Genomic DNA, 24,668 nt, shown 5'->3' with positions numbered 1-24,668 from the left:
GCGATTCAAGACGAAGGAAAGCGACGCGGGCGAACCATCGGAAAATCGAGACGCGACTGAGACGACTTTACTGCAATGTCTGCCGATAGAGACCGACGAAAATAATAATAATAATAATAATAATAATATCGCGGGGGGCGGCTCGTCGGGTTAAATACGCGCAAAATATAATAATTGAATTTAAAATAATAATAATATAATATTATATTGTGCACACTCGACGGCGACGACGACGACGACGACGACGACAACGAACGAAACACACACGCGCGCCCGGCGCACACGGCAACGAGACGATACACACCGGCGAGAGCGATACGCGAACACTGACTTCCGGCCCGGAACAGAGCCGGTCCCTTCCCGACAAAACCGGAAAGCTCGTGTTGACGCGCCGCGCCGCCGCGTACCTCCGTACACAAACGCACATTCGCACATATATATTAATGTGATATGCTTTTCGACGGCGCGCGCACAGACACGCCATAACGACATGGGTGTATAGGTATTATTATTGTGTCCGTCAACTGTGAACACATTCCTATATAGTGCATAATATATATATATTGTGGGTGTGGGTGGGTATGCGTGTGGGTGGATACGAGAACTCACGGTAAACCGACATTCCCCGCACACGCGTTCGACCATGTACACATACACACACTATATTATGACTATACGCGGAAGATTTAGCGTAAGGCTAGGCCTGCTTACATCCACAAAATTGAAAAAAAAAATAAAAATGGTACTAACGCCGTCGTAACGTCGAGAAAATCTTCCAAACACGTCTCAACCGTTTTGACAACGCGATTATTATTCTTTGGCGAGAAAAAAATCATACGCAGAGTAATTCCAATTTTTCAATCGGGAACTGGGAAATATTATTAATTATTATATTTCAGTGAAAACACGAAGATTTATTTTGTTTTATTTCATTTCAACGCATAACGCTACATATTTTATATACAAGCCTCGGTGACTATATAGCTATATTGTCTGTAACGAATTGACATATTGCGTTTACACTTTAACTTAATTGCATTTTGTGCGCATAAAAATTACAATCGATTAATTAAATTAGCCTTAATAATAAAGGTTATCATGCATTTTAAGTTGTCCGGGTGAATGGCTTCTGACAGAATGTTGGATAGGTACAAGTCGTTACAGATTATAGTGGAGGCAAAATTAAATTTTTTTAATTTCGTGTCATTTTTAATAAAATATTCACTCTGTATAGCATATGGTTTCATGTCAAAATGATACTTATTATTATTGTTCTTCGCGTGACGCATAATATCTGCGTTATTGTCAGCTGTGCGTTGTAAAACGTATCATTTGAAAATTCGCTCTCTTATTGAATACGAACGCACAACAGTATAATATTGTGATAAACAACAACATGTGGTCCGACATAAGACAAACACGAACGTAAAATGCAATCATTATCGTTAAACAGATTTGAATACATATAGGCGAGAGGCAGAAATCAATTCATTTCTGTTGTTGGATGACATTACTTTTGGGACTCGGAGGTGGACCCATGGCTTGGACAATATATCACCACGAAGAATATCACGTGTTTTTCAAAACTACGTTTCGTCTGTCCACGCGATCGTAGGCGTAATTATGAGCAGGCGACTCGGGTGAAAAATGCATTGTGGACTCCCAGAATGGTAAAAAAATGTTCGTTTTATGTTCCCTTCCCCCCTCCCGCCGCTATTTAAGAAAAAGTGTCTAATAACGCTTATGCTTTGTACACACGCGATCTCCGCTCCTCATTAACCTAAATCATAACGTCTCATCGGTTTTTTTATTTGTTAGGTTGAATGAGAATGATTAGTCATTTTACAATGTTACGTGTAAACCTTATTTTTTGTGCGGTGTTCTATAACAACTGTGAGGTGCATATTATGCATATTACGCATATTTTAAACGATCGTATATCGTTCAAACGGATTATTTTGCGGGATTATTTCTAATTATCATCACACTGCCGACGTACCCCGCAAAAAACCAAAAAAAGAATACCTGTGACCATTTAAGCGCGTGCTCGATTTGAACTTGCTCTTGAAAATATTGTTATTCGCTCAGAACGATCTATCATAATAATATGGCTGTTACCAGCTACCTCTGTGGCGGCTCATTTAACTCCAATAACTGAACTTTGTAGACCGTTCAATAATGCACACGAACAAACAGACAGACATTACAGCCTGCGCCTTAGGACGTGTTGAAATATGCACGCAGTGTATGGGTACATAGCATTATTTGGTACGAAATAGTAGCAAGGACCAAGTGTAATTTATTAAGGCAGAAAATATTATGTTCAGAGCTACATATTGTATTGAACCTTTCTGTAATTAATAGAACACGGTGGTTCGCCTAGCACTCTCAACCCCCCCCCACCGTTTTCATCTAATAATGAATAGAATTCGGATTTATGGAAATTTTAAGTACAATGGAACACCACAATTTTTTTTTTTTTTGATATTGTTTTATACCACCTACTCGAGAAGTGTCAAGTAGCGATATAAACTGCGATTTTACAATAAGATCGGCCGCCTCTCTAAAATTGGCCACTGTAAATTATTTAGCAGATAGTTTTTTTTTGAAAAAATTTGCTGTAAGCCTCATTCAAAATTCGAACGAGTAATATTTTAAAGTTATTAATAAATGTTGTAAGTACTGAGGATTATTATAGGCGGTCCTGATTATTGAACAAAAAAGGGGTTAGCATGATTGGTAAATTATACTGTAACCTGTAATTATGTGTCTTACGTACAATGCGTATGATTCTCAAAATCATAATCTGTAACAGCAACACTTAAACTACCTATGTAATGAAGTTAAAATGAAATACATTTCAACACGATTTCAAAATATTTTAATCTGAAAATTCCAAACTTTGAAGTAAAATAAATCCCTATAGACACAAACATAATTATTCAGAAAAGCACGGAACACCAAAATTGGTATCTTCTAACTTTTTTAAATTTAATATTGATCAATTATATTCTTATAAAACGATCAAATTATTCATTTCCACCGCACACGTTTTTTACTCGTGTATTCGAAACTTATCTGTTAAAAAAAAAACAGTTAACAGCTCAAATGAACAATAATTATAATAAAACCATTCGTTTTAATATACAATTCAATCGTAATTCGATTCGACTCGTAATCGAGTTACTTAAGCGTAGGTTAGACAAAATGTCAATTTATTGGACGGCGTTTCAGATTCCTAGAAGACGAGAAAATTACATTTTCGTATTTTAATTTTATTGTAATTTGACTTTACACATTATAAAACGTGTAGACATAATGTTATTTCTCTTTATGCTCAACGACTCAAAAATTCCTGATTCTCTTATGTGTGAGAATAAAACGGAATTACGACCCATTGAAACAATAGCATGGTAGTAATATGTAGATATTTGTTTTAGTATGATAATGCGTAGTTATATGTGATTAGCAAAGAAAATGAGATGACGACATAATAATGTTACTGCACAATTACCGCTAGAGTAATTGCAATTTTTCTTCGTTCATTTTTTTTCAAAAATTATATAACGAATTGTCTTACGATATATTATATAATTTTTACAACTTTTCATATTATTTATATACATTTTTATAATAATGTGTGTTGACATTTACGAAGAGATTTTAATTTTTACGTTCCAACATTGACATCAAATCTATGCAGTCTGTGTCTTAGGATGCTCATGTAACATATTATTCTGAAGAAATCAATCACAAACGCATACCTTGTATTAGAAATGTACATTTTTACTAGGTAATCAAAAAACTATTCTGGGCCGGCTAAGAGAAATACAACCTCAGAATATTGATTTTATGTTAATTTTTACTTACACCTTATAGTAGTCACCTTATAGTCTGAGAATATTTCCTTCACATTTTATCCAGGATTGAGACTGGTAGAATTTTTTTTTTTTAACATTTCATGATACTAAAACTTAAAATGTGTATAAATACTGTATGTGTATGATTTAGTCAATACTAAATACAATTGAAATATCTCATTCGCACATTTTTTTTCTGATCGATTTATATTTTAACATCGTCCTATGAATATATAAATATACCGAGGTGTTCCGTTCAAAAAGCTGTCAGTACATACACATCTTTTATAAAAATAAACCACATCCTGCACAGAAATGAACGGTGTGAAACAGCTGTCCGAATGTATCATCGTCCAATTTATGTGTTCTGTCTGTAAAACCGAAATGAGAACATTTCACATTTATTATCAAAAACCTACAGACAATTTAAGTTTATTTTTTATTTTTCAAAATGCATGATATTTAGAAAATTGTATAGGTGAAGCCTATAACTATAAAAGCATTGGGTTATCTTTAAGACTCTATAATAAATAAAAATATCGATGCAACATTGTACAAAATCGTAGAAATTTTTTTTTACTTAAAATGTGGAAGACATATAATTTAAAAAATACAAGCAGCATGTAGTGAATACAACGCATGTGTTATTCATTTATAAATACGATAATGAACACATCATGTGTTAAAAACGAAATGTTGAAAAAACCTACCTATACCTATTTTTGATTAAAGCTTTAAAAAAATAAATTGTACAGTTTATTTTACAATAAAAAAAAGGAGAAAAGTCGCAGGTAATTATTTGTTTCAATATAATACAACCGATAGACTTCAGAGACCAAACCATTATTTAAAAATATAATAAAATTGATGAATATATTGTACTGTCGAACACGTGTAGTATATTGGGTATAATTTAATCGAATATCATCGCTTATAAGGGTGAATGAAAATGAAAAACTGTGGTTTAAGGTTGGCAGTTACTGTACAGCTGTGTGGCCTGGTCAATAGTGTTACCGATTACACTAAAATAAAAACCACCCCATCATTCATTCGTTCGTTCTGCCATATCCATGTTGACAGCACGAATGACGTTCGAAAAAAAAGCAAATATGATAAAGTGCCTGTGCCGATATTGTACAATATTATGTATAGTTTTTAGCCACTATTGCCCGTTCTTCGAGACGTCATGTCAGTAAGTTGATTTCTCCATGTGGCTTAGCTGAACGATGACAGACGCATTTAATGTTTCCATAATAATATTACATTGTATTGCGAGACATCTCTAATGCAAACTATGTAATAAGTGATGTGAGGGCAGACCAGGTCCTGACCAAGGAGTGACGTCTGATCGGCGAGGCACAGACAGAAACTGGTCTACCGGCAAGTCTGAACTGGTCGTCTGCTGACACACACAGTGTTTAACTTATAAATGTTATAATATAATACCTAGCGATAATTTACCGGCACAATGATCATTGATGTTCAATAGGTGCATGTGCAACTGCGAATACTGCAGTTGGTAGTCTCCTTCAATATCGAGGCGAGCCATTGATTCTACATTTTTTCTCGTCTATTACGACAGCGGATTACATACTTTGGGTCAAACCGGATGTGCTGTAAATCGATTGATTATATATTTCATTATTAACGATATTTTTTTATGTACTTTGCATTCAGCGGTGGATTTAACGGTCGGGAAAGACGGACACGTCTGACCAGTCCCTCGCTGGCATAACAAAGAAAAAAAACAATATTTTATTTACAAATTTGTTTTATTTTGTTAAAATTCAACGCTTGTACAAGATGTATTTTATCTTTTTATTTTTATTTTCCTTTTTCTTTTTTATTACTTATATAGTTTATTGTTATCAGCTAAATGTATAGTCGACTATAAAGTAACATTGCAATAATATTTTTTTTTTAAGCTTGCTGTAGTAAGTAAGTAGGTAACTTTTAAAACTGTACCACATATGATATTTTTTTTTAATAAAAATATTTTTGGTATCTCATAAATATATGTATAATTTACCAATTTCCGAATAACGTAGGCCCAAAAATAATGAAATTCCAACAGGACCTTTTTCTTTAAATCCACCACTGTTAAGTGAATTTTTTATTTTATTTTAAATAATCTAAGTTATGTTAACACTTAAAAATAATTCAGTATGAATTTTCTGGCAAATTTAACTCAACTTTTCATAATAATTGTAGCATAATAATAATATAATAATTATTATAATAATATGCGATTATACAATTCCATATAATTCAATTTTCTTTTAATAACAAATTATTATTAGGAATGAAGGTTTTTTTTGTATTATTAGCTCTCGAATTCACTATAATAGCCCAAAAATATTATTATAGAAATAAAATTAAAATTGACTCTCATTCCACGTTTTCGTTTAAAAGTTCGACAATAGTATGAACACGACGTGTTATGGTAATGAATTATAAAAACATCGATAGAATTAAGTACTATATATTAAAAACGTTTCATGTTTGAATAATATAATTATAATTTATTGACCCAACCATTTAACTACTGATGAGTGGAAGAGTTGAAAAAAATTCTCAAACAGTAAAACTGAAATACATAGTAAAGTGACTTTTAATTTTTAAATAGATTATTTTGGGGTATGGTCTTATGGACCACTTTTAATTGATATACTTTTCGGTTGTAAACATAATTTAAATTTATCAAAGGGGCAGACCCAAAGGTGTATTTAAAAAATGTAAAAACTTGCTGTAAAATGGATTCATAAAAAATTAATTTACGTTTGTTGATTGTTTTACAATTATTTTCATGAATTAAATTTTAAAATACTCATCATATCCAGTTAGTTTTTAATATAGACACGCAAATATATTGCATTATTGAAAAAAAAAACAAAAAAATCTGAGACTACAAATGTCTATAAATAGTTTGAGATGAGTCTCAATATTTTGAAAATTGTATTGTGTAAATTATAAATGAAAATGCTAAAATTAATATTTGGCGAAAATCAGAAGTCCATAGGGTTATTTCTTTTTTAATTCCAACATAAGCACAAAATCAAAAGTTGAAGATCATTGTAACAAATTTTTGGTCTTAAAACATGATGACAAACATAACGAAAAAAATCTCATCATTATAGTAGCAATGAATTTCTAGCTCCGTTCAGAATCATAAATAATAATATGAACAAATAAAATATATCATCTCAAAAAAATAAAATGAACATGACATTTAGATATTTGAACTTTTGATTAGTTTTAAACTTTTTCAATGTTTTTATTCGCCCATCTTCATAAGATTTTTCATTTTATTTTGTATGTTCGTAAAATAATAATGCAAAGTATTTCATGCCTATTGGAGGATATAATAATACATCCTCATCAAGTTGTCAGTCTCCCGTATGATATTTCCATAAAAGTAAATATAGCTTACGTCATAGTAAAATAATAAAAATAAATCGAATAAAAAAATGAATGTAAATGCCAACGGATGAAAACAAAGAATTTCTTATAAAATGTAATAAACCTATCAGATTTTGACCGTAATATAGCATTTACACTTTAAATGTTATAATATGCATTTCCGCAAATGTCAAACGAATCGTGTTTTCCACACAACTTGGCCGACAATAAAAAATAAAAAATAGAGTGGTGCTCGCATTAAAAATAAAATAAAAAACAAGAATCGGCAGTCAGAACGTAAATGTTGTCCGATATAATGTATATTATATATAGTAGGTACACAAATGTGTTTGAATAGTGCGTTAAACGAAGAATGAAAACCTATTATGGTGAGCTTAAAGAGAAAAAATGAATGAAGTTTTTTTGCATTTTGTTTTGGCATCGGAAGAAAAACATGTGCCATAACAGCGGGCATTTCCCGGTGGTGTTTATAAATCAAAGTGGGCAGGTTTTTACTATTCTTTTCAACGGCTTTTACATTTTTCCGTCATTGTCTTATTATTTTGAATTATTTTATGGCAAACAATAATAACATGGAAGTATGAAGCGGGCCGAGTGAAGCCGTACACACGATCGTTGCGTAACATAAACGGTTAAAAAATAATTAACAAAAATATGGCATTTCAACTCGCAGTGGCACCTTTTTGGAAGTGAACAAATGAAAATGTCGTGGTGACAAACCTGAACACATGATACAACAGTCGTTTACCCAAAATTTCGAGTTAAATGTCTAATATGCGGGCGCCAGCGTAACGGGAGCTCCAGCCCTGCACAACAAATGGATGTTTATAAAACTACGACTTTCTTTTCTTTATTTTTCCTCCCAAAGTTTATGAAACAAAGCTTATTAAAATTCGTAATAACTTTTATTCGACAGCGTACTAACGACGTCGTTTTTATCTCCTACCATCAACACACACAGTAAAGTTATAAAAAAGTAATCAACTGTACCACTATGCGTAAGCTCACCAACCTGCCTATATAGTATTAAAATGATTTTCAATGGTTTTGATATGAAAAAAAATCATATCAGGTGCAATAATTATAATACCGCCGTCGCTGATGATTAATAATTGTATACTGTAGTCGAACAGGGAATGTTGAACCGACCTAAGTACGAATATATTTTTGGTTTGAATAAATGATAATTTGTGGAGTAATATTTGTAATAATTATTAAAAAATATTATTTCAGTGCAAATTAAGAATTGACTAAAAACTCGTTATGGATCCAACGGTACATTAATTATAATGGCATATAATATAATGTATGATTTGAATTTGTGTGAAATTAAACGCTGATAATGGGAACTGATCTGCTATCTTTAAAATACTCGATCAATCGAAATTTTAAATCCGTATAATATAGTATGGTTAAATATTTTGTTTTTAACACAAATTTTAATTTTTTTATAAGTTTTTATAATATTGTAATTATTATTGTCTAACAAATGTATTTCCATTAAAAATGCACACATATAATTTAGCTATGTAATAAAAACTATACAATTACAAAAAAACAAGAATAATTGATAAAAATATAATTTCATCCGATCTAGTCTCGTCGATCTCGCCATTTAAGTCTCGGTTAAATTGAAGTAAAATTGTCTATCATCATATGTGACTAATTTTTTATTAGAACTATTTAATACCATTAATACCATTATAAGACCTTCACTTTAATGTTATAGTAGTTTCGATAAAATTGTCCATGGATAATCATCGGTTTATCTATAGGTCACACCTTGAGAAGTATAATATAATGCGATATTATATACATTATACATATGACATTGTTTGTGAAAAAAGTGAATGTGTATATTATCTAAAAAATACATTAAAGTAGTGTAAACAGTTAAATTTGAGTTTTTTTTTATTATCTTCGAAGAAATGAAACTGTCGAGTTAATATGTTTTATGTGTTAATAAAAAAATTAACCTTTTTGAATTATGGCTCATACTGAGTTTGTTTAAATTTTCCATCCACCATAAATTAATGCCGTACATCATCGAAAATAATGTTATGAAAAAATAGAGTTTTACGTATTGACGTTGTGCGATTAGTTGACCGATAGCATTTGATGTAAGAGTTATGTTGTAAAGGTTATTACTGCGCCATCAAAAACAATTTAATTGACATTGTTTAAGCGCTAGTTAATATGGCATTTTAGCAATTAAAAAATGTTTATTATTTCGTTCCATGTAACTACTAAGTTGTGGTATACATAACGATTTTACTTAGAATCGGGCTGACACTTGGTACTTGGTATGTGTTTTATGAGCTCATTCTAGAATTTTCTATACGTACATTTGTAGCCACTATAGCCGCAACCGCCGAGGACGGTTTAATTTTAAATCAAAACGTCCGATTAGAACACATAGTATACAGCAGACAATTATCTTGAACTTTTCAGAAGTTTTAACGAAACATTTCTCATAGAAAATAACGGGAAATCCGCTATCTCCCACACGAAGTGTAATCGACTTATATTATAACTTTCATAAGATGGTATTTATACATATTGTATACATGTGTCAACAATGAAAATGTTAACGTTATCTCTCTTTTCCATGCTGATATTTTGTTTTATTCACAACAACATAATATTTTTTCATTTGGTACTTCAAACAATAAAATTATGTACAGCCATATTATGAGCGATTGTCAATCGCATAATATCATAATTACTATGGAATATGATGGTATTTTGTGTCTCTCTGTTTTTTTTTTTTTTTTTATGGTGTTGGCTTATGATCGGCTGTTTTGTCGTCGACTAAGAAATAATTCTGTTAATTTTAAAGTTAATTTTCCATAGCTCAGTAGTAACATCAATTTTTTTTCGGAAAATATCTCATAGTATACATTCTATGAATAATGCGTGAACAAAATATATACATTCAAACTATTATGGAACTTTTGTTAAGTATAGTTCGTTTTGAAAATGTGTTGATTTGTAAACACCATGCTGTAATAATAAATAGGACACTACAACAACCAGATAAATCCACTTTTTGGAATTATTTCACTCTTTGGCAAACATTTTAAAGGAAAATAATGTTTAAAAACAGATTTAACAATCAGATAAATCCAAATACTAACAATGGAGTTATTAAAGAAATGAATACTGTACACTGTTTAATGATATGCAACAGCCAGATAAATCTACGCTCCCCTAAACTTTGGCAAACAAATAAGTTAACTTTTTTTCAAATTCAAATTTTACAACGTTGAGAATTTATGTACAAAAAATAATCAACAAAATGTAACGAAATTATTTTTAGCACATTTCTTTGTCTTGCAAAAATTTCAAAAAGTTATTTTATCCTGTTAATTGTATTATAAATGCAGTACCATAACATTGATTACCGATTCGGTTTCAGCGAGTAACCTCTATACCTATTTTATACACTCATATTATATCAAAAGGGCTGCCGATTTTCCGTTAATTGACTTTTACCCAGTGGCGACTGGACGTGGCTTCAAACTATAGGTACTCAACGTTTAGTTTCAAAGTTACATTTTTTTCTACTTATCGATGACTTTCCACGACGTGGTGAGGAGATGCTGGAACAGATCGTGAAGATTCCATGACGGGTGTCGAAGATGGTCCTCGACGGGCTGAAGGGAGGCTGAAATGCGTCAAAGGTTCTTCAAAGTCACCACACACGACACACCTCGAAACCACAAACCTGTCCCGAAATACGCCAGCCGATGACGTATTATTAACTTTACAAACCAATACATATTAAACTGTGTGGTTGTGACATTTCTTGCTCACACTCACTGCGTAAACTGTATTCCGACAAACTGTTGAAAATGATATCGATCACAATATATAATACCCGGAGACATTTTGATAAAAGGTTTCCAACTCGTGGCCACATCGTCGACTAAAAAAACGTCTTTTATATGTTGTGAGCCGCCAAAACTTAAAAACGTCCGAAATAGGTCGTGCATATAATACGTTTAAATAATATGCACACTATGATCTGAGTTTTATACTTTAGTCGGAGACAAGAAAACTTGCGTGACTCCCCCGCGTTCTTAAGAAAATGTTTACCTAACTAGTTCCGGAGAAATTGTCCAATGTATTGTTGCAACTATAAAAATATTAAAACAATATGTTATTATATCATATAATAATATTAATAAAGAAATGGATAATAATATCTTAACACCACATTATATTTATATACATACGAATAAATACGATATCATCATATTATGACCAGTTAAAAATCACGAACGATTATAGTGGGTTTAGTTGGCGTTACCACGGTAGATTTATAAAACATTAATATTGGTATATGTTTTTGGTTATGTGATACTGGAGAAACAGACTCGCTATGCCCGCGTACCAAAAAACCTATTCAAAATTCAATGATAATTATTTCGTTATTAAATGTCAACACTGCCATATACTTATTATTTGTAAATCAGACCGAATATAAGAGATACCTACCGGAAAATGGACCAACATGTGACTGTTGCGGACCAGCGGGCCACTGTTGATTCAAAATCGTTGTTTTAGTGGTAATGATTCGGAAGTTGACAAATAGTGTTTGATTTAGATAATACTTAATAAGTATGACATTTAATTTATTATGTGACCAAATATCCTTACTGTTATCAAAGTACATTAATACAATTTTTTTATGTCACGAGAAGAAATAAAATTATATAATCACATACGATTGAATTAAGTGAAAGAAATACATCTAAAAAAAATGTTATCTAGAAAATAACTCAAACTCACATCTTACTTATATCATAATATCTATGTAGACATAGACATGTTAAGCTACTTCAAATAAAAATAAATTATCACACTTATAAGATTCATAATTTATGGTTAGATAAATATTATTTTTAATTATTATATCTGTATCGTATATGTGTTCTTATAAAAGCAAAATATTGTCTATATGACTATGCCAAAAATAAAATAAGGTCAAAGTTCAACGTAATATTTTATTAAAATGTATTACAATTATCAAAAAATATGTTACATTAAATGTAAAAGGTGAACATACTTGACAGAAGCATATAATTTATTTTTTTAAATATCTTAGTTGTATTTGTGTTTTGTTATTTTCAATATATTTTATTGATAAGAAGTAAATAAAAAAAAACCATCAAATCAATAATGTTTACTACCGCGGTATTTATCTTAGACTATATTTTTACTTTGGTTTTTATGAATTTGTTATTCATAAACATGTTGTCGACCAAATAATTTTAATCTCGTGGCTAACAAATCTTCGGATTAAAAAAAAAAAAAAATACGATTTATAACAATATTTCACCGATTCATAAGATTTTCAAATATAATACTATCCTACATCATAACATCTGTCTCGACTTATTTAATACTCATCATGATAATCACACATCTATTTATGTCATGCGGTGAATAAGTTGCCACAACCAATTTGTTTGTGAAACAAATTATTGTTTATTATTGTTATTAGTACAACTACTGCACACATGTACTGTATTCTTGTGTATATGATATTATTGTAATAACATTTACGAGTCATTAATCAAAAGTCGAAACCCAGCAAGGCAGCTGAGCTGTGGAGTTGGCCAAACGAACATAAGACATACATAGCAATTATAACAACAACAATTTCACCCTGTCCTATGTTATATTTCAAGTCCGAAACGTTTAAACATCTCAAATGTTCAATTATTTTAAAAAAACGGAGCAACATAGACCCGTTGTTATTTGAGAGGTATTTGTTTTATCGAACTCAGGACAGCGACGATATAGACGCGAACGTGTTTCAATCGCGCTTTCCGCCGTTTATTCGGTCAATTCACACAAGAAAATATATCAAAACAAAGTCATTGAGTATGGTTGTGTACGATGAAAACAAAAGCCAGTTCAAGCTTCACCGACGACAACACAAATTATGTCGACTGCGTTGAGCTGCAGTAAATCAAGACCCGAGACTCGAGAGTGTTACAGTTATAATAATATTACTGAATTTATTAGGTATAGCGATGCAGTACGATATTTTTTTTTTAGTATCGACACCAATATCGGAATATCGAAAGTAAATAATTTGTATTTTTATACTCATAATAAAATGTTTTTGTACATTTATTATTTTGTATTATTCCTATACGCGATAAAAATATACATAATAAATAGAAAAATCCATAAAAATAATATATAAGTATAATATTCAATAATATTAAATATTTATTTTGATTAGGTTGAAGACATCTCATTAAACGTGTTTGCAGTCAAAATGTAAATAAATTTAAAACATAAACTCGAATGTGTTTATAACAATGTCGAATGTCGTTGTACTCATAGTTACACCAATATCAAAACTAAATAATTGGTATCGATATCGTTCTGCATCACCAATATTTATGTCGAGTTTTCAAATTGTCTCAATTATTTTGAACGTATTGCATTGATTCTGGTGGTATATTTTCTTTTCTTCGACATCAACAATATTGCTCGTCGATAAAAAAATACTGCCGAGGTACCATAACGTAGGCTCGATGCAAATGACGTTATTGAGATGTAACACGTTTAATAATAACATTGGAAGAAACTGATTATTTCTTTACTATTATATTTTGTCATCATTATACAACCAACGCAGAGGCAATAAGTATTATTGCGTAACACATCGCGCGATGCGACGACAAAAAAAGCATAAAAAATGTTCGACTTTAGTCTACCTATACATATATATATATATATATATATATATATATATAACACTTTGGCGTAGACACTTGGGCATTATTGACACGGCTCTTCTTCGTTCAACTCTCTTCACCTCAAAACTTCGAAATGACCATCGATTTCTACTACGCTTCGTGGAGTCCACCGTGCAGGACAGTGGAATTGGTGGCCCATATTTTGAACGTCAAACTTAATCCGATTGTGACGACACCGAGCAAAGGAGACACGCAAAAACCAGAATACAAACAAGTAGGTTCCTATAATATTCGTCGGTTTCTTGGCAAAACATATTATAGTAAGTCGAAAAATGTTCAATTTTTTTTTTTCCAAATGGATACCCTATATTCATCTACCCACATTTTAATATCATAGTAACTAATGTTTGACAGCTATTTCATAGTAGGATAAAATATCAAATATAAAACTACGTCTGTCGATCGACCAACGTAAAAAAAATATTTTAGCCCACCGATGAGGGTATTCGCTTCTGCTGCACAATTTGATAAAAACGACTTGAGAGGTTTTGCCACGAGGCCGACGGTATACCATTTATACGTCTATCGGCGGCCGTGTACGTTTGACATTTTTTTTTCAACCATCGTTCTCGTTCGGTTTGTGATGTTACAGTTGAACCCTCAGCATACGATTCCGACCATCGTGGACAACGGTTTTGTTTTGAGTGAAAGGTGAGTGAACACGATTACCTATAGCGAACGTCGTTTCCGACATTTGTTATAAATTGTAATTTATTATAATATTGTCACTTATTCAAATATTATAAAGCTAAAGAATTCGCACATCTGAAAGCGTTAATCTCGGAAACTACTAGACCGATTTCAACAATATCATAATAATTCCCAATATAGATTCAGACACGTGGGGGGTGTTTTAAGCTTCGATCTGTTCAACCCCTATTATAGGTTGATAAGGGGTGACTCATACATGATTTTTAGATTATATTTTACAAGATTGCCACTGGTTAAATAAATACAATTTCCCTTCCCACCCTTCGTTGTAGTGGGACATTTTTATAAATAAATAAAATAATAATATTTAATTTATTGCTGGTTTTACAAATGTAAGCAAATGTTTATAGCTTATAAATTAAAAAACTTCTGGACTGATTGTGACGAGAGTTTCAGAATTTGTCCTTAGAGTATCAAAAAAATGTTGAAAGCAGTTTGAACCGCATTAAAAAAATAAACCAGGCGCCATATTAGCCACAGGTGGATTAGCCACCTTGACTGAATTAGTTATTAAAGCTTGGTATACTGAAGCCAATTTTCCAGTGAACTGAGGTACTCCAATTCATCAATCGATATAGTGCAACGAATTTTATATTTGTTCATATTTTCCCTGTCGAAGTCTATTATTATTAAAATTTCAATTCGTCAATGGAATCGGTCAGTATTCATTTTAGACAATTTTGCAGTCAGGGTACAAAATAAATCAGTAATTAAAAGGAACAAAAATGTTTACTCACTTATTATTTTCAAGTTTTCTAATAAAACTGCATTAACGTTAAAACTTCTTGCACAGTAACTCGTCTAACTATAAGAATTGTTGTTCTGTTCAATATGAAATATGAAAACAAAAATGCATGATATTCGTTCAAATTGCATTTCTGAGTTCTATTCGTATAATTATAAATCAATTTTCAATATTCAATTAAAAAAAAAATATCCACTTACTTTTTATTTTTATTTTTACTCACTAGACGTATGCTCTGATGAGTATTATTAATTATAAATTAACATACACCTTAACACACACAGATCAACACGAAGGCACGAAAAATGTTGTTAGGGTTCAAAGGCAATTTAAATATTCAATAATTGTACGATTTTTATGAAAATGTCAACTTATAATGTCATAATTATTTAATTGCCTACTAATGATAAATTCATTTTTAGCTGGTGTTAAATAATCTTTAGAAGTTTTCATTTAATTAAGATTGTATTTTATATAAAAAAAAGGTTTTCATAAAAATATATCATGTTAGATTTTAACTATTTTACTAATCAATTACCATCATAAACTTTTTAAGTAAGTTCTACCTATTAAACAGTATTGTGTGTTTTTATTGCATACATCATAAAAGTGTCACAATTAGAGCTCACGCTCTTCGTTAAATTAAATACAAATTAGTACCCATAGAATACGTCATACAGGTACAATACACAGAATAACACAACTTAAACATGTTTAAAGAGTAAAATGGTAAATGGAAAATGTTTAATGTTTTTTTAAAAATATTTTATCCAATTTCATCACTCCTAACTCTATAGATAATTCAATTTAAACTTAGTGTATACAAATGAAAGTCCTTAAAGTACTGACTTACACGAGTATTTTTTTAGTGTTAAAATATATTAGACTTATTCGTAAAAAAGACGCTTTATAACAAAACCAAATACTTAATGTGACACTTTCGTACTTTTTGCTGCCCATTAAAGATCATAAAACGTGTACTCGAATAACAAAATAATATACATTTTATGAAACAGTTTGTTTTCGATTATTTATTGTTTGTACAATAATAATATATACTAAATACTCGTACCTGTACATATTATTATTATTTAAAAAAAATTACCACTTATTAAAAATCAGTAAAATAAACCTACCGACATTGGGTAGAACCACGCATTCTTATATTGTTCAAAATATTTTTTAGCCGAGCGATCTGCAAGTACCTTGTCGAAAAATACGGTTTAGCTACTGGGGCGTATTCCAAAGAGCAGCTCTACCCAAAAGACTTACAAAAAAGAGCGACAATTGATCACCGCATTGATTTCGATTTGGGATCTCTGTACAGAAGAGCATCCGATTATTTCGTGAGTATACGCATTATCTACCTAACAACAATTCAAATAATTGATAGTAAAAAATATAATTTCCATGAGTAGTGTTTTTCGTTTTTTTTTAATAATTATGTAAAGTTACCCAATCAATTGATACAATTAAAGAAAAGTACAAAAAGTTTTAATTTCTGTGAATACATACATCAATAATATTTTCTTGCCATTTCGAGTAATTTTTATTTTTTGAATGTTATAGTATATTTATTAAAATTCATCTATGCTAATAATATATGCCCACGGAATACATTCGATTCAATTATTATATTTTCAATACGACTTTGATTTACACGTATGTAACATATTTTAAATGTGTATATAATTATATAACACGTAAAGTAAAAAACGTAAAATGAATAAGCAAAATGAAATATTTAATATAATATTAAGCTCACCTCACCGCGCAAAATCCCTTGTACTGAGAATTTGATAACAAATCATAAGTAATAAAAAAAATCACTTGAAATCCAATTTGAATATCGTTCATATCATGTGGAGTTACATAAAAGTTTCTTCACTTTAAACACCTGACAAGTAGAATAAGTTATTCTAATTCATCTCTTGCGTTTATTGTAAAAATCGTTTGTATGATATTTATATTTTATAAGTTATCCAAAAATTTAAAGTTTAAAGAATGTGACATTTATCAAATTAGCAGTTGTGCCCCCCCCCCCATATGTGTATTATGGTTTATGTTTTCCAACCGTATATTTTTTTAAATAATATACCGTACGAAAAACTCACTTAAAAACTTACAAATAAGAATTTAGAAAGTAAACGACTGAGGTATACGTTTAGTGCATAATATAATCAAAGGTGAAGTCTGTAAACGATAAGGAATAAAATAGCTTTTAGTTGAGTAGGTAACTAAATATAATTAATGATTTAGGGCAATTTTGCTTATTAGATTTGACTCCTGCACAAAAGACTACTTTAATAAAACGTTACACACAAACAGATCTCCGCGTAATGTTATTACACGATCACTTAGTAAAATTTAATTTGTGATATGGTGGAACACTATCAGAGTTATTATTATACCAATTTTACAGTATTAAAATCAAAACACGAAAAAACAGTTCTGCAACAATTTTTCAGTAGAGAAACCAGATATTTAACAACATTAATTAATTACTAAAGTACTAATTTAGTAATTTAACACGATAGTTTATAAATAATTTAGAATTTAAAACTATAGTTGATTACTTCAAGTGTAATTTTAATAATTATTACTCGTTTTTTTTGTATTTCACAAAGATTGTTATTTTCAATCAATATGCAAATTACAGCTATAACACATTTAGTTTTTTATTTATTTTTTATTATAATTCTCATAATACCACGCAGTACGTACTTATGTACTGGTACCATGATTACAGAGTGATTCACCAAGCATGCTAACCCCATATATGCCTTGAATAAGGCAGTTATTAAAAATCCGAAAAAATGTAAATATACCTACTTATAGATCTTACATTTTAACATTTTTGAGATTTATTTTTTGTTTCTTGAAGGTTAGTACTTGAATGTCCTGTGAAGAAACAATATTTTTAAAAACAAAAGTTTTTATCACCAACGCGTAGTCCTTATTGTTAATACTAAAAATCTTATGAGAATTTAAAAATATACTCTTTAAGTATACTTCAAAATTCCAAAAATCAGAATTTGAATGAACTCATTACTAAATGACACAATGGACAATAGCATGATTGGCGATTGACACTGTATAATATTATTAAAATGTTCTGTTCCATTTACATAATAGACCATCAAAATACAGATCAATATGTTTATCGTTTTAAGATTATTTCACCGCAGATAGATAAGTAGCGTGCTAACTACAGTCTTTTAAAATAATTTCCATATTAAAACACTGTGGTAAACAATATTTTTTTACCGCACAATATAAATTATAGTTATACAATAATAATAACAAAAAATAAAAATAAAATATTCAAAAGAGGACGTTTAATCTCAATATAATAATCTTAATTTTTAATAGAAGGATTATAATTACCATTATAATAATTACAAAAAATGTTGATGATGCCGTTGTACAAAAATTATATTATCATAATATTATAAAATGTTATCTTATTTTGGATAAAAATATAACGATTCCTTTGAATGACTTACACAATATTGGTAAAACTAAATTTGACTAGTCCAAACAATTTAAAAATGAATACAAATAAATCCATAATAACTATTATATATTGTTAGGTGAAATACACTCTAGCGCAGCGTTTCTCAACCAAGTGGTCGCAAACACCTTGACTTAGGGTCGCGTAGGTCAAAAATAATAGAACGCTGATTTACAAAATGTTTATTTAAATATTTAAGACTTTTAACTGAAAAACAAAAATTAAAATGATAATAATAAAATCATCCCGATAAGGATATACATAGATATGGTATTTATAAATTGTTATTTAAAATGTTATATTTCGTTTGGTTAATGATAGGATATTTTTACTGTTCAAATTTTTACCTAACATAGATGGAGGGCGAGCGTCGCAAAGTGATTGACCATATTTTATACCTATTTTGGGGGTCGCGACACTAAAAAGGTTGAGAAACGATGCTCTAGCATCCCTAAAAAACTATATATTATTCTCATGTTCTTTATACAGCTGAATACGATGTGTTCAGTATTTCATGAAACTATTAGTACTACAATGCACTTATTAAGGAGTAGGCGTCCCCTTTAATCGAACTTAAAAATATTGTGTACACAAAAGAACGCTTTCTTTGGATACGTAATTTCAAACGACGCTCTAACCACTTCTCGAAAATTTAGGTCCTTCCTTTTTTTTGAATTTAAGCATTTGCAATTACTTCCTTTGTAGTTACTTATCGAGGAGAACATCTCTAAGTAAAATCCCGAATGAAAGACAACTTTGTATTTTATTTTGTTCCCAATCAACCTCGTGAGAGTTTTTTTTATTCGTGAATCTGACCGATTTTACACTCATAAAAAAGCCATATCTATAATCTTTTTAACGAGAAATTAAAAGAGCAAAAAAATAATGTTATATATTCATATGATGTACGTTTTACTTGTGTAAGTGGTTCATAAAATTATTCGGGTTTTTTAACTTAACTTTTACTAATGTTATGTTTGGATGCCGCTTGACTGCCGTTATATTCGTCTTCATTGAAATCCATCGATTGACAAAATTATACAGATCTTTATGACAATTCGGCAGCAAGAGCCATTGGTTAGACTACTATTATCAACTATGATATTGTCTTAGAACAAATCAATTAATGTAAATACTTAAATATATTATAACTATTTTAATTCACATCGATGTGATCTTGAATGATAAAATGAAGTTTTTTTAATTACTATTGATATTTTCAATGTTGTTATTAATAAAGTTATTTTGGTTATGTTAGATTTCTGCATCATCGATTGACCATGATGCTATAAAATTCAGTAGATTTGAGATAAATTTGAATTTAGTGTTTTGATAGAACAAAAGAAGCCCACTAAGCAATACGTGCTAGTAATTTAAATTTGATAACCATCGACAATACACAACATGAATTTTAAAAGACAACATCCCACATCTCGCTTCTTCTTTTTAAGTTCAGATTAAAACTTTTTTTACTCAAAAGTTCAAATCATATCATTATATAAAGATAATGCTCTTGTATATGAGTAATAATATTATAAAAAATTTCTCGTAATTTTCATAAAAAAAAACCTTCAAACGCTTGCGTTTGACATCATATTTTCATCGACATCTATCAAATATTTCTTCAAGGAAATAATGAAAATATATAGCAGACAGTCGAATAAAGTTATCTCAAATTGTGTTGATTTTTGTCTGATTTCTTGTACATATTACATATATCACAACTTTATTTAACTGCCCACCTCGTGGGTTGCCAAGAGACAAAGTACACAAATTCAGTACTAATATACATAGTTTGGTATTTTGGTTAGGCTAGGTTAGGTTAAAACGCCTAATGAATATAATGCTGAAGAAATACATTTTAAACAAAATTTTAATTTAATTTTTAAAGAAAAAAGAGAATAAATAGAGAGAAAAGAAAACTATGTATATAAAATAAAATAGAAAATAGAAAAGAAAGTACAATCGGCGAAATGAAATGGGATTAATAGCTTTACGGATACAATAGTAATAATTTATAATATTTATTGTATCTTTCAAAACTGACATACGTATTCTACTTAAGTTGGAGTTATTTAATCCTTAAGTTTTAAAGACATTTTTCAGAAGACCCAATGTCGTACCGTGTGCGCCAAACCAAATTTTTGTTATGATTACATTTAGTAAGATTTTTTAGAATTCAGCATCTCATAAATAGTCTATGTACGAAGTTAATAACCTTTGGTTATTTTCTCGTCGGGCGTTCTATTGAATGCATGTTTCAATTACACAATAAATTCATAAAATAATATTTTAAATAATGTAAATTTAATCATAATTTATCTCCATACAAAATGTATAACTTGCGAGTGAAACCGTCACTTTTGTTAATAGTTTAAATTATTCATTCACATCGTTCATTATCGTTGACATATAATATTATTAGCCTTAAGTCAGACGAGTGTTACATTAGTGTTACAAAATTTTTAAAAGCAATGTAATACGAAAACTGACTACTTGTAAAACACAATCGAATCATCAATAAAATATATAAATAAAATACACAATCAAATATATATATAGTGTCCAAGGATTTCAAGATGTTGACACCATTGACGGAAAATAAAAATATTCTATTTACAAAAGTGAACAATTCTGTAGACAAAAAATAATCTGTTCTGATTTTCCATGGATAAAAATCAGTTGAATGCAACCGATTAAATTCTTCATTCTAGCGAATCTCTTCACATTTCAATGAACTATGTTGATTTGCTAATCTTATTAACCCATAAAATAGTTCAAACTAATGGGACAGCTGTTGGAAATAATTTAGTAAATGCATGTAAAGTTAAATTTGTTCGCATTATTTATTATGTCTATTGATGGTTATTTCAATTGCTTGCATGTTGTGAGTTCTCGATTAGATTAACATAATGTGAAGATTTACTTATTACTTCGACAACAACTACTACTACTCCTACTTCTACTACTATTGCTACTCATCTATTACAATATTAGAATCATTATTGTTATTAAGAGTTTAAAGGTAGGTTAGGTTAGGTACCCACAGTCGACCCTCAGTCACTCAAATGTCAAGGAGTAGAAGAGGCGGAGGTAAATTTGAGCAATCAAAAACCCAATATTATAGGTGTCATGAAGTTTAAAGGAAAACTTGATGCATTTGAGAAATCGAGAATTTAGAGGTGTCAATGTTCGAGTTACAGAGAGACGACTATTTAATATTTATTTCATGTTTACAATAGTTTAAGGACAAACGTACCGTCATTTCATTGGCCTACCTATACAATGTAAATCAAATGATGTAGGTTTCAATTTTATTAATTAGAGTCCAGTGTTCATGACCGGACAGTTTGGAACTGCTGCCTTACCGAAATTGAAAGCCGCCTTGGAAATACTCGATGCGTATTTGGCAAAAACTAAGTGGGTAGCCGGACCCGAAGTAACCCTCGCCGATATCGTCGTAGTGGTCACTATATCAAGTTTGGAGGTAATTTTAAAATTTAATTGTGTTCTTAAAACAAAAAAAAATCTCAAACATTTTTACATATATTATTCTGTTGTGATGAAATTTATTATAAATTAATTTGCATACATTTACTAAATAGAAAACAAATTTTTCGTTGAAATGAGTAAACGTGTTGTTTGCATTTTAAAGTCAAATTTCGTTCGACTAAGTACCCATTTAAATTGTATACTTAGTTTTTTACACAAATTCAATAAAATGGTTGCTGAACCCTCAAAACAGTTCAAATAAAAATGTATTTGGTAAAATGTTTAGATGTGCGCATATTAATATAATGAATAAATATGTATTGCTTTAATTGTAATTGGATTTACTTAAAAATGTTTTTTTATATAAAATTACTATAGGTATGAAATTATGTAAATTTAACTGGCACAAACATTTTAAAAATATTTATTGTTTTTGTAGATTGTGGGCTACGAACTGACCAGCTACCCTAACATATTGAGATGGTTTAAGGCTGCACAGACAACGTTACCCGGATACAACGAAGCCAACCACAAAGGAACGATAGAATTTAAAGACTATCTGTTTTCGAAATTGAAAAATAACTAAAAATCCATTTCAATATTGAACCATTTATTTACACAGTTTGTTTAATATGACAGCGTATTAATTAATAATCATAATTGTTTTAATAGTATGCAGATTCTAAGAATATTCATATTTTTATGGCGATATTTTCACTGTCGATGACTTGTACACCCGTAATAGGAAAATAAAATAAAATAATTATTATACTTTAGGTACTTATTTTATTAATTCGAGTATAAACCGTAGTGGTGGAGATACCATACATTTTTACTGCTGCAGACTATTTGAATTGTATACACTGTGTATGAATTTATTACATACATTTGACATTTTTCATATTTAAAATTTTCAACGTAAATGTAAAAACGAATAAATACTATTCATGAATACCTACAATAAATATAAATATGAAAAAAACCTAAGTATAGAGTACTTAGACTATTGCTGTATAATGTATATGGTGGTTTACAACTGACGTTTATACTGTTCCAGTTGTTGATAATAAAAAAAAAATACTTCACAACTCATGAGGCAGATTACTTTATTTCTCCAAATGTTTGGTCGTAAACACGATATTATAACAATAAAAGAGAGCGAAACGATAATATAGAGACTGGCGCTCGTCTGACTCGGCACTCATAATGATACAATTATATACATGGCGTATTGGTGTAACAGAGATATGCAAATGAAATAACTTTATCAACATTTCTTATTTTTTTTTTGTTTATATATATTTAATAGATAATAATGAGTAATTAGTAGTTGTAGTAGTGTCTATTAATCATATAGACAAAATAACACTGGTTATCAATACATTTGTTACATCTTTCTGTAGCACCCTGTACATATTATGCAATTCGTGAGTTATTATTAAATGTTTAAAAGTAATGATAATATAATGATAATTTCATGCCAAGCTCAGTGGAACGCTTAATTATAGTATTCACGTATTTTTTTTAGCTAGGAATAGGAAAACTAACTATTTATTTTGCAGTGGGTGAATCGTTTTTGAAATAAATACCATAAATTATTATCGTAAAATAATATATTCAGAAAACATCTATCAGCACTCTAGAATTATTAATTTTATATAATTATAATTTTTTACTTTACGTTTCACCTTGTTTCCGCTATACCATTATTCTCCATTATAAGAGAAAAATGATATATTACGTATTTAGTAGTATTAATGCACTGCTTTTTGCTCGCCTTATGCCGAGGGCACGTGGGGTAGGGGTATATTATCCATTGGAGGTCTAAAAAAAAAAATTTTGCTCGATCCACTCATATGCTTGGGTTTCTTCAATTATGGTCAAATCATAACTTAAATGATAACAATTGAGAACCGGATGGATATGTTCTGGCCATAAAATAAATATGATTCTAAAAAGTTGTTGAAGGTGCATTTTGTGGTATCACTATTTGGTTTATTACTTACTGTTTTATGAGATAATAAATATTAAATTGTAGGCTCTGAATGTTTATTTACCATCAATTCTTAAACAATATTATGAAGATTATATTTAAAATTGTTTAGACTTGTATACACCTGTAGCAGTGTAGCAGACCACAATTC

The 24,668-nt window shown here is 29.9% G+C and overlaps 1 protein-coding gene and 1 long non-coding RNA gene across 2 annotated transcripts; one reads left to right on the top strand and one right to left on the bottom strand.

Annotated features, from left to right (window-relative positions):
• Window positions 1-10,608: 10,608 nt before the first annotated feature.
• On the bottom strand, window positions 10,609-11,857 carry LOC111037047. Its single transcript, XR_002604839.1, has 3 exons — window positions 11,781-11,857; window positions 11,519-11,684; window positions 10,609-11,418 (listed from the first exon to the last, which is right to left on the bottom strand). It is a non-coding gene; the product is annotated as an uncharacterized LOC111037047 (long non-coding RNA).
• A 2,194-nt stretch (window positions 11,858-14,051) lies between these two features.
• On the top strand, window positions 14,052-23,300 carry LOC111037046 (glutathione S-transferase 1-1-like). The gene is made up of 5 exons (XM_022319402.1): window positions 14,052-14,276; window positions 14,655-14,713; window positions 16,705-16,864; window positions 22,358-22,519; window positions 22,964-23,300. Exons 1-5 carry the CDS (start codon window positions 14,136-14,138, stop codon window positions 23,108-23,110), a joined length of 669 nt encoding a protein of 222 aa, XP_022175094.1. The 5' UTR covers window positions 14,052-14,135; the 3' UTR covers window positions 23,111-23,300.
• The last annotated feature ends 1,368 nt before the right edge of the window (window positions 23,301-24,668 follow it).

The sequence above is a fragment of the Myzus persicae genome, unplaced genomic scaffold, assembly GCF_001856785.1.
Source record: "Myzus persicae strain clone G006 unplaced genomic scaffold, MPER_G0061.0, whole genome shotgun sequence".
In the NCBI taxonomy this organism is placed as follows: Eukaryota; Metazoa; Arthropoda; class Insecta; order Hemiptera; family Aphididae; genus Myzus; species Myzus persicae.
The sequence above is the reverse complement of the archived record's forward strand: the minus strand, read 5'-3'. Positions and strand labels throughout refer to the sequence as shown.